General features: G+C 44.4%; 1 protein-coding gene and 1 long non-coding RNA gene across 2 annotated transcripts in view; both read left to right on the forward strand.

The window, feature by feature from the left end:
- Nucleotides 1-970, forward strand: part of LOC309566041 (cadherin-1-like) — a gene marked incomplete at its 5' end in the record, with an annotated part of 127,081 nt that extends 126,111 nt beyond the window's left edge. The window contains one exon of the mRNA XM_082271064.1: nt 416-970. Within this exon, the coding sequence (XP_082127190.1) occupies nt 416-622 (207 nt within the window). The 3' untranslated portion in view covers nt 623-970. The remainder of the gene's footprint in view (nt 1-415) is intronic.
- Nucleotides 971-3,834: 2,864 nt separating this feature from the next.
- Nucleotides 3,835-4,465, forward strand: LOC309565302. The gene is made up of 2 exons (XR_014225800.1): nt 3,835-4,098; nt 4,306-4,465. It is a non-coding gene; the product is annotated as an uncharacterized lncRNA (long non-coding RNA).
- Nucleotides 4,466-11,593: the final 7,128 nt, after the last annotated feature.

The following is an 11,593-nucleotide window of genomic DNA, read 5'->3' on the forward strand; positions in this document are numbered from 1 at the left end:
TCCATAATTTGCTTTTTTATTCTCGTGGGTGATTGTGTAGGCGGGGCCCCAGTGCACTGCATTGCCCGGGGCCCCTTTTTAATGCTCTTAAGATGGCACTGGTACAAGTAAGTGATTTTGCTCTTAAGGGCCGCTCTGCCGCAGTATATGTATGTGGGGGGTCCTTAAAATATGACGAGTCTTAGTAGCTGGCAGTGTGCAGGAGATGGGGGTGGGGGGGGGGGGAATGTACTCAGAATCTGGTGCAGCTGTGCATGGCAGCCAATCAGCTTCTGACTTCAGCTTCTTCAGTGTATTGTTGGTTTCTATGCAGAGCGGCAGCAGATTTTGCACTCTCCAGTTTTAGTAAATAACGTCTGAAAACTTTGTTAGTACATTTGCTGATTATTCTGACCGTTTCTTTCTACCTCCCCAGAATCTGAACGCGGCTGACAACGACCCCACCGCCCCCCCATATGACTCTCTCCTGGTGTTCGACTACGAGGGCAGCGGCTCGGATGCCGCCTCTCTCAGCACCCTGAACTCCTCCAGCTCTGGCGGGGACCAGGATTACAGCGCTCTGAATGACTGGGGGCCGCGCTTCACCAAGCTGGCGGACATGTACGGGGGAGACGAGGACTAATCTGCACCCTGTAACCCTTCAGGAACTGTCAGTGCCGCCATCCCATAGCACTGTGTACAGAGCCAGTATGGAGGACCATCAATTCTTCATTTCCCATCACAGGACTCCAGCTTATTGGGTGTGAACCCCGATTTATGTGACTTCAGATGCGGCCTTCCTTGCTGCAGGAAATGCATTGATTATTATTGTCATTTTTCTATTGATCGCTCCTTTTTAAAGCAGACCTGTCACCCAAAGTCCTTACACCAGACAATCGGTAAAGAATTCAAGAAGTGCTTTATATAAAATCATTCACAGGCCGAGCCAATCAGAGTCGGAGATGTGAATGAATGAAATGAATGGGACCATAGAGAGCAGTGATGGCGAACCTTGGCACCCCAGATGTTTTGGAACTACATTTCCCATGATTCTCATACACTCTGCAGTTGAGCATCATGGGAAATGTAGTTCCAAAACATCTGGGGTACCAAGGTTCACCATCACTGATCTAGAGGGAGAATTTTTTTTAGGTACCTCTTCAGGAACCCATATTAGGGTGTTGTCATCGGAATGTCGAAAACGTCTGCAAATGTAAATCAATAGACTCGTCTGCATTCACTTTTCATAAAGAAAATTTGTTACGTCTTCATTTATTGGTCCTTCAGGGCCTCTGTCTGATCTCCTGGTTGCAGTGTGTAGTCAGTCTGATATGAACATTCCGACAGAGGAATCCATAAAGAGTTCCTTCTCTTTTCTGATACACCACGGCAAGAGCTCCAACACTAAACATCATGTGACCGGTCATCATGTGACACGGCTATTCCCTGCTGCTGAAGCCGAGACAGTGAGCGTGCTCGGAGCCGGTACACAGGCACACTTTCTTGTCCATGTTCCTGGGTGGCAGCTTCACATTATAAGATGGATATAGAAGGAACTCTTCCTCCATCAGTATTGGACACAATTGGCTCTACAATGTGTTTGAAGGAATTCTGCACTGAAGTCAATGCAGGGGGCCGCCATTTCTGCCTTCAGCTACTTCTCCTTTTCTGGTCTGAGGTCCCAGCAAGTAGCCAGGGATGTCAGGACTTACAGTCCGCTTATTTGTTCCACATCAGTCCCTAAGAGAGGACTAAAACCACTGGATAAGTGTGGCAGCCAATGGTGGCCTCCATGTCCGATCTGTGCAGCTTTGGGTTCATGTTCTGTTTGTCCCGGTGACCGGTCTGCTTTAAAGAATGGTTTTTGCCAAAAGAATTCCAGTCTTTTATGTTGTGCTTTATATATGATTTTTATATACATTTTGATTTAATCTTTTCAGAGCTTTTTTTAATTTATGGCTGGGGTATCGGTCGGGTATTTTTGTATATTGACAACTGTGAGGCGAGTCGTAGGAAAGTGCGGGAGAAATTTACATAGATTCAGTGAAATGACAAGAAAACCTCTAAAATCCCAACGCTGGCAGGGGGCGTGTCCATTTTATTTTTTAGTTTTTTGTTGGGAAGAGTGTCATAGAGACCATCTATGGAGGAAACGGAATTCCCAGCTCTTCTATTACCAGAATATAAAATTTATAGAATTTTCACCAAAACCCTGTGCTTGTCTCTTTTTAATGACATATTCGGGAGAGAATATTAAAGCTCAACTCCAGCCAAAAGTTGACTTTTAACTTTGCACAGACAAAGGCATAGAACTCCCATCAGATATTTTATGAAGAGAAGCAGGAGTGCCATGTCCAAAAGTCTGAGTCCAAAAATCAGTTCCATTAAAGTGGAAGTAAACCCTCCTATGGTTTTCAGCCAAGAAAGCCGCCATCTTGGTCTCCGTTTAATCTTCAACTGCCAGAATGCTGCACATGTGATCAGTTATGACACTGGCCATTGGATGGTGTGACCGTCTGGTTGAGGACACAACCACTGTGACAGTTATATTTTCGGCACGTGCCGGGAATGTAACGGTTTTTTGAAACTGTTAAATTGATTTACTTTCGATTTAAAGTGGAAGTAAACCCATCGATTAACAGTTTCCAAAAAGCAGTTATATTCCCGGCATGCCGGTTATGCTAGCTGTCACATTGGTTGTGCTCTCAACCAAACTGTCAAACCATCCAATGGCTGGTGTAAAAACTCATCACATGTGCAGCATCATGGCAGTTGAAGATTAAACAGAGGCCAAGATGGCGGCTTCCTTGACTGAAAACGATAGGAGGGTTTACTTCCACTAACCCAATAACCGTTTTGGAGACTCAAGAATGCCCCTTCACCAGGGCCTAAAGTATTGGTAGGTGTCAGTAGGTGGCAGGAAACCAAGTATTAATGTATTCATCTCAGGCATGTTGTTGCATCAACAATAGATTTTTATTGGGGTCTCTGTCCCTATTGGGCATCTGTGTCCCCATTGTTGAATTTTCCCCTCCCCTTTTTCCTTGTTAGGTCTAGAAGTGATGGGAAATCTCCCCAATGGGGGTCACAGATTATAATTAAAATATGGCAGAAGTATGAACTCTTCCTAAATGTTATAAAAAAAAAAGGATAAAGGTTTTGGCTGGAATTGGGCTTTACATAGAACATTACCTCCTGGAAAGCTTCCCTCAACAACCAATCAGCTTCCAGCTTCCCAGTGCAGTTATAGAGGAAAAATAAGCCAATAACTTGTCTGGAAGATGATATAATTATATTTTTGCATCTGAAGATGAGCCGACGGTTTATCTGCTATCGTGTGCCTATCTGTAAATTGTCTGAGCTGATTGCATATCAAAGTCTCTCTGCTGCGTATTTTATGATCTCCAAAAAAGATGTATTTTTGTATGTTTTCATTACTTCTCTATAAAGGATGTAATGTTCCATGAATTGTGACATTAAAAGGCTGTTTTCATGAAATGTTGGGTGAGGAGTGTTACGGCAGGTGTTCTTTACCATTTATAGAAGCAGAAATGGCGGTCGTGAGGGGGTGGAGCTTAAAGATAAAGAGGAACACCAGGAGAAAAAGGGGCTTCAAGACTCAAGGATGACACAATGTCCGTTAAGAAAATATTGGGTGAGAACCTTATTGGAGGGCAGAGACCTCTAGGGACAGTATGAGGCGAGGACATCCTCTTCACTTTGGCCCCTCCTCTTTCCTGCTGATACCAGTTAGGAAACATTTCCTGGGATGTAGAAGCCAGGCATGGAAGGAACAATCTCAGGATTAATTAAGGTGCTGATATATTGACCAGCAAATATGAACATCCACTCTCCATTATTCCCTCTCCTTCAATTACAGAACTGTCTCTGTAGAGGACTCTGTGATTGGAGGAGAGGTACGGCTGTGTAAATGTACCTCCTAGTGGTGGGTCAGCTTCAGCATTCAGATTGGAGATATCAATGCCCCCATCAAGATGCTCTTCAAGGGTTCCTCAGCTTATAATTGCCTCCTCAGAACCTTGGTGGGACATCTACATCTCGTGTATAAATGCTTCAATCCTTTAAATCCTGACCTCATTGTCTTTTTCTCTGTCAGAGGTATCTTCCATGTCTTTAGAGGTATCTTCTATGTCTATACTATAGAGGTATCTTCCATGTCTATAGAGGTATCTTCTAGAGGTATCTTCCATGTCTATAGAGGTATCTTCCATGTCTATAGAGGTATCTTCCATGTCTATAGAGGTATCTTCCATGTCTATAGAGGTATCTTCCATGTCTATAGAGGTATCTTCCATGTCTATAGAGGTATCTTCCATGTCTATAATACTTCTGCTTGAAGGAACTCTTCCCTGTATCTAGATCTACATCAGACATTATAGTGAAAGCTCCAGATATTTGTTGTGTTTATCATCCTTGTTGTTTTTGTATAAAAGAAAGTTGTTTATATAAAATAAAGATTTTAAAATTATATTTTGTGTTGTATCATATTTTAGTCATCGTAAGTCATTTTTACTCATTAGGGGTTACTTTACTCAAAAAATGGGCAGGTCTGAGAGGGAGGAGCAAGGGGTGGAGAGTCAGTTCTCAGCAGCCCAGCCCCTGAGGAGTCCCATTTTAGACTTTTTTTTTTTTTTTTTTTTAATTGTTCTAGTTTTACTCTTATTTCTGCGCTCTGGTTTTGATTTAGACTGGCAGTGCCGACCCACTTTCTGTGCTATCATGTGTGGCTATTGAACATCCTATTTCTCTGATTAGTCAAGATTTGAAGTTTTGTATTTTGGGGTAAACACACTCTATGAATTGAGATCCTTCAAGTAAAAGTTGCCATATTTCCTGTCACTTTGGAGAAGCCAGCCGATGATTCCTGCGCACATTATCAGAAACACAAATTTGCATTTCACATAACTGGAAAAGTTATAGGACCCATTTGCTTTTGGAAATGTCCATCCAGGGTTGTCTATCGTCTTATCATGGGGACCCTGGGACAGCACTGGTTGGTGGGGACCCTGGGGCAGCACTGGTTGGTGGGGACCCTGGGGCAGCACTAGTTGGTGGGGACCCTGGGGCAGCACTGGTTGGTGGGGACCTGGAAGGGTTTGGTTCCTACATTTACACCCCATCTATATATGTGATCCAGTAAACGGTAAACTAACAGTACAACGGTAAACAGTAAACTAACTTGTCTCTAGCAGAGAAAACAATTTCAGAAGTTATAGAAGTCTGGTATCACACCTCCCAACTTTCTGACATGGGAACAAGGGACACCTATTAGCAAAAGTATGTAGGCGTAGGACACACACCCTGTCACGCCCCCTTAAAGGAGAATTGTAGAAAACAATTCATTGGTAAACTCACAAGTGCTTTTTTTTATCACTATTATTCCTTTTATATTGGCTTTTGGAATTCACAAATGCAGCCATTTAGAAGTTGGATGAAATGTTTAGGAACCTCTTTTTGAAAGATAAGAAGTGTGTTTTATATACAGCTCTATAGATCCGAGCAATATGAGGGACTAATGAGGAGGACAGAGGGACTTTGTTCCTTATCCGGGACAGTTAAGCGCTATGTGGTATATGTAACGATATCCCGCACTGGACACACAAAAAGTTGTAGCAAGCGGCCTTGTTGTTCTGTCATTATAGGTCAGCCATGCCAGTCTTGCAAAACAATTACACACAGCAATATTCTCCCACTTCTCCCATCCTTTAAGTTATGGAATGCGTAGGTTTTACACTTCAAAAGAGCTGTTCTCTCCACTCTGAGACATCAAACCAGCACTTAGGCCTGTGCAGAGCTGTAAACTGCTAATTGAGTCCTGACAGGATGCCTGTCCAGGCCTATAGTAAAACTTTGACCAAATCCATTAAGATTAACCAGCACTAATGGGGATCATAAAAGGCAATCTGAGAGCTCTGCCCAATTCAAAACTTAACAAATACACACACTATTCATAAACTCAGATAGGAACATTACACATTAATAAGTATATATTTGGATGAGAAATGTCTTATTGAACTAATTAAGGTCATACATGACTACACTAGCACATATAGAAGGGAAGATAGCTGCCAGATATTCCCTGGGTGACACGTTTATCTGAGATATCCCGTGTCTAGTATCCCTCGATGTGAAATTACATGCTGAATGATAAACTATCAGTTTAAAGAATGTAACCAATACATATTGGAAGATATGAATAGTGGTATAAAACTGTCCAAAGAGGAGGGTCCTGAAATTGTTATGAACTCAGGACAGCCCATGGCCACTCAGTTTTAATTGGTCAGGAGCATCTGTGATCCCAGAGAAAAAAGGAGACCCTTAACCAGTGATGAGTTCTACTGGTAACATCAAAGCAGGAACATCTATCAAGTTTGAGAACCGATCACACCTTGCTCATTGATTGAACTCTGATAACACCCAGGACATTGACTGCTAGTATTCTTCCTCCTCAATTCTACCTTATTAGTCTAAGTGCTGAATTATGTGTCTATTTCTTTGAAACACCTTTTTTCTGCAAATATTTTATTTGCACCAACTTTGAAGTTTTCATTATTAAAACCTTATTTTGAAAAGTGTTAACTTTGTCCCTAAGCTCTTAATGCAAGCTAACAAAGAACCTGTCTCCTGAAGAGTGATACTGTATAGAATAAATCCTCTGAACATTCCTGTCTGTGGTGACAGTGCATGTTACAGATGATTATTCTAAAATAATAATTGGTATTTCTAAAATTACGAGCTTCCTCCCGCTCAGATCAAATAAAGGTGGTGGAATTGAAAGGGTTAATTGCTTAATTAGCCCAGTGACAATCGCTCTGTCTGCTGGCACCCAGATTGTGGTCCCGCGAGCCAGCGGCTTTATTCCCTCTACATTAAAAGAAAAAAAAAAAAAGGTGCATGTGCAACATTTGGTGCAATGAAAGGGAGGAGTCCGTCTGCATTTGCTGCTCGATCGGTGTTGAGAATTTTGGTTGTTGTGGTTCGCTTTGCCATGCGACTGGTGGGAGGCTTTTTGTGTAAACCTTTAGGTAATATGGGCACAGAAGGTTCGGTGTAGGTACCTGGATGAGGTTGGGACGTGTATCTCTGAGTCAGTAGTTTTGCGGCTGGAGGCTGGATGAGGTGATACGCAGGTATTGTCTTTTATTTGATGCCAAATAGGACCTCGGGCTCCTTTCTTTAATGCACTTTTATGTGATTGTGGTATTTATATTATATTTTCTCTTCATCCCTCCAGGACGGCCAACATACAGTGGGTACGGAAAGTATTCAGACCCCCTTAAATTTTTCACTCTTTGTTATATTGCAGCCATTTGCTAAAATCATTTAGGTTGATTCTTCTTCCTCATGAATGTACACATAGCACCCCATACTGACAGAAAAACACAGAATTGTTGACATTGTTGCAGATTTATTAAAAAAGAAAAACTGAAATATCACATGGTCCTAAGTATTCAGACCCTTTGCTCAGTATTTAGTAGAAGCCCCCTTTTGATCTAATACAGCCAGGAGTCTTTTTGGGAAAGATGCAACAAGTCTTTCACACCTGGATTTGGGGATCCTCTGCCATTCCTCCTTGCAGATCCTCTCCAGTTCTGTCAGGTTGGATGGTAAACGTTGGTGGACAGCCATTTTTAGGTCTCTCCAGAGATGCTCAATTGGGTTTAAGTCAGGGCTCTGGCTGGGCCATTCAAGAACAGTCACGGAGTTGTTGTGAAGCCACTCCTTCTTTATTTTAGCTGTGTGCTTAGGGTCATTGTCTTGTTGGAAGGTAAACCTTTGGCCCAGTCTGAGGTCCAGAGCACTCTGGAGAAGGTTTTTGTCCAGGATATCCCTGTACTTGGCCGCATTCATCTTTCCCTCGATTGCAACCAGTCGTCCTGTCCCTGCAGCTGAAAAACACCCCCACAGCATGATGCTGCCACCACCATGCTTCACTGTTGGGACTGTATTGGACAGGTGATGAGCAGTGCCTGGTTTTCTCCACACATACCGCTTAGAATTAAGGCCAAAAAGTTCTATTTTGGTCTCATCAGACCAGAGAATCTTATTTCTCACCATCTTGGAGTCCTTCAGGTGTTTTTTAGCAAACTCCATGCGGGCTTTCATGTGTCTTACACTGAGGAGAGGCTTCCGTCGGGCCACTCTGCCATAAAGCCCCGACTGGTGGAGGGCTGCAGTGATGGTTGACTTTCTACAACTTTCTCCCATCTCCTGACTGCATCTCTGGAGCTCAGCCACAGTGATCTTTGGGTTCTTCTATACCTCTCTCACCAAGGCTCTTCTCCCCCGATAGCTCAGTTTGGCTGGACGGCCAGCTCTAGGAAGGGTTCTGGTCGTCCCAAACGTCTTCCATTTGAGGATTATGGAGGCCACTGTGCTCTTAGGAACAGCTTAGTGCAGCAGAAATCTTTTTGTAACCTTGGCCAGATCTGTGCCTTGCTACAATTCTGTCTCTGAGCTCTTCAGGCAGTTCCTTTGACCTCATGATTCTCATTTGCTCTGACATGCATTGTGATCTGGAAGGTCTTATATAGACAGGTGTGTGGCTTTCCTAATCAAGTCCAATCAGTATAATCAAACACAGCTGGACTCAAATGAAGGTGTAGAACCATCTCAAGGATGATCAGAAGAAATGGAAAGCACCTGAGTTAAATATATGAGTGTCACAGCAAAGGATCTGAATACTTAGGACCATGTGATATTTCCGTTTTTCTTTTTTAATAAATCTGCAATAATTCTGTGTTTTTCCGTCAATATGTGGAGCTGTGTGTACATTCATGAGGAAGAAGAATGAACTTAAATGATTTTAGCAAATGGCTGCAATATAACAAAGAGTGAAAAATTTAAGGGGGTCTGAATGCTTTCCGTACCCACTGTATGAGAGATGGTAGCTCCTCCCAAACAGGAAACACACTCCCCTTGCTCTTCTGTTAAAAGGCCCCACCCTTCCCCTTGATCCTCTGTTTAGTGTGTGTTTCTCCCACAGCAAAACGTTTATTTTCTCTGACCCGAAACAATGCTGGCTTGGATGGGTCCCCCTGTAAGCCAGGTTCAGGCGGGCCGAGGTTAGGCTTCTCCTTAACTGCCGCCTTCTAGGCTTCTTACAGGTGGCCAAGAAGCCCCAGGCAGGCGTTCCTATGAGGTGGCCTAGCCTGGGCCCTGATGGGGTGCAGGGGTCTCCTCCGCTCTCCCAGAAGATCGCAGCGGCTTGAGGAAATTTTAAAAAGCCGGCTGCAAGTGCGCTCCAAGCCTCGCTTTAGGACTGGAACTTCTGCTGGAAACGGATAGGCGTAGTACAACGCTAGAAGGAAGGGAGACATCCGGAGGAGATGCTCAAACCGCTTGGCGGTAATATGGCAGAGCCTTCAGCCTTTCGGAATGGTAAGGCTGCTAAGGAAAAACCAGTTGCTACTTGCCTTATGGAAGAGGAAAAGTCGCTTAGGGTGGCTACCACAAAAAGCAGACCAGATCCCGGTAAGACCGTAGGTTTCCTTTATCTGCAAGGGGAGAGTTGTGTACCAGTGTCAACTTAGTTCCTGGTGAATCCCGCTTACCCCCGAATTCATGTAGCCTAAAAATGTAAGCCTTCAAACATGAAAAGGGAAGACTACCAAGGAAACAAAACCTGCTGCGACGCGCCTCATGGAAGAGGAAAAGTGGCTACCACTAAAAGCATACCGGATCCTGGTAAGACCGTGTTTTTTCCTCGTCTGCAAGGGGAGGGGTTGTACCGATGTCTGCATTAGGCTCCGATGACCCCCATGTTTCCCCCAGGTAATGTTGCCTATGCATCTGAACATTGCAGGAAGAGTGATCGGTTAGTAATCTTCTCTTCTCTTGCAGAAGTCCCTATCGGGACCCAGGAGGCCTCTATAAGATCACCCTCTAATGCAGCTATCACTAGCTCCCCTAAGAGATGTGTAAAACTGCGGGGATAGATCATATACAAAGCCTCTTTGTTACACCTGTATTAACAAACTGGCAAGTCAAGAGGCCTCAGGGTTGACATAAGAATGCCTCCCTTCCATGTGTTCAGGATTGGAAGCAAACCCTATGGCTATGGTCAGGGCCACCATCAGGGGGGTACAGCCAGTACTCCAGTATGGGGCCCCAGCACATAGGGGGGCCCGGACAGCAGGAAGATCGGTAGGATGACAGCATACCTCCCAACCTGGACAGGACTGTCCCGCTGTCCAGAGGCTTTGTCTGGCATAATTCTGGTGGTAAATGTTACCTTCTAGCTCAGAAGGAACTGCAGCAGTGGGAACATTTAGAACATTCCAAAAGAAGATGAGTGCTATATAGCACCCCCTTTTTTCCTGCGCTCGGAACCTGGTCCTCAGGCTGCCTCAATCCCGGAACTCGTGCTAATATTAGGCATCCATGATGGCTAGGCTTTGCTGCCCCTTACGACCAGGGCGGTCGACCAAACACTGAAAATACAAAGCAAAGAAGAGGGCGCACCAGCCTAGCGCATTATCCTCAGCGAGTTTATTTAAATAAAGATAAAAATCAGCTACTCACAAACAATCGTAAAATTCAGGCACATCAATTCCATACATCTGGCTCTTGCCAGAAGATCAACGTCCTTTACTGGAAGCAGAGGGCTGACGCGTTTCGAGGCCGTGCCTCTTCCTCAGAGCCTGGAGGCCATGGTCAAGTCCGTAGTTTAAGTATGATGTGGAAGGCCAGGCCTCCACATGGCCCTTGGGGATGTGGGAGGAGATATCGCCCAAGTGGGCGTGACTACACAGCTGATTGCCCAAAATTATTGCAGAACACAATTATAATTACAATATCACTTCACTAGCCCTAAGCAACCATTAATTCCACTGGTGAACTGTCCAATCAATCAAAACTTCCCATCTCATCGTAGACTGTACTGCACATATATCATACAGGCCAAATGTTATATTTAAGCTGGTGTAGTGAAACAGACCTGTGCATGTCTCGGTCCAAACCAATCAGAACATCACATCCTCCTCATGCAGTGACACAGGGACAAACCAGCGCATAGTGGAAAACAGACCATTGCTTATGTATATCCAAAGAGATGTGCATGCATACACTCTTTGTAGGTGGATAGTGTATGAAGTTACTATAATCATACACTACAGACTGTTAGGGGTTACTGTGGTAAACTACAACTGTCAAGTGTGATCGGGGAAGGTATTCATACTAGGCACATTACCTGGTGGTCTAGTGGTGTCCACCACTGGCTTGGCTATCCGAATATTGGAAAGAGTTTACATCATAGTAGCGGAGCGGCGGTGGAACGCACGCCGCTCGTCCCGGAACTGGCTTGCGCACCACCGTATGACGTCACTTCCGCCCGTCCAGGCAGTGACGACTTCCGCCCGTCTCACTATCCGGGCAGTGGAACGCAACTTCCGGTTCCGGAAGGTAAGGGGAAGCCATCCAGTCAGACGGCGCCCCCAGCAAGCCGTTCCTACGGTAACCACAAGGAGAGGACGAGTAAATGCTCCGCCCATAATGCATGCAGACTGTACCATACGAGCCAAAATGGAGCAGATCGGTGGACCATATACAGAAGAATTTATATTTAGATACACAGTACAGAGTCTACTCTGGT

The sequence above is a fragment of the Pelophylax lessonae genome (assembly GCF_965119305.1).
Source record: "Pelophylax lessonae genome assembly, chromosome: 10".
NCBI classification, from domain to species: Eukaryota; Metazoa; Chordata; class Amphibia; order Anura; family Ranidae; genus Pelophylax; species Pelophylax lessonae.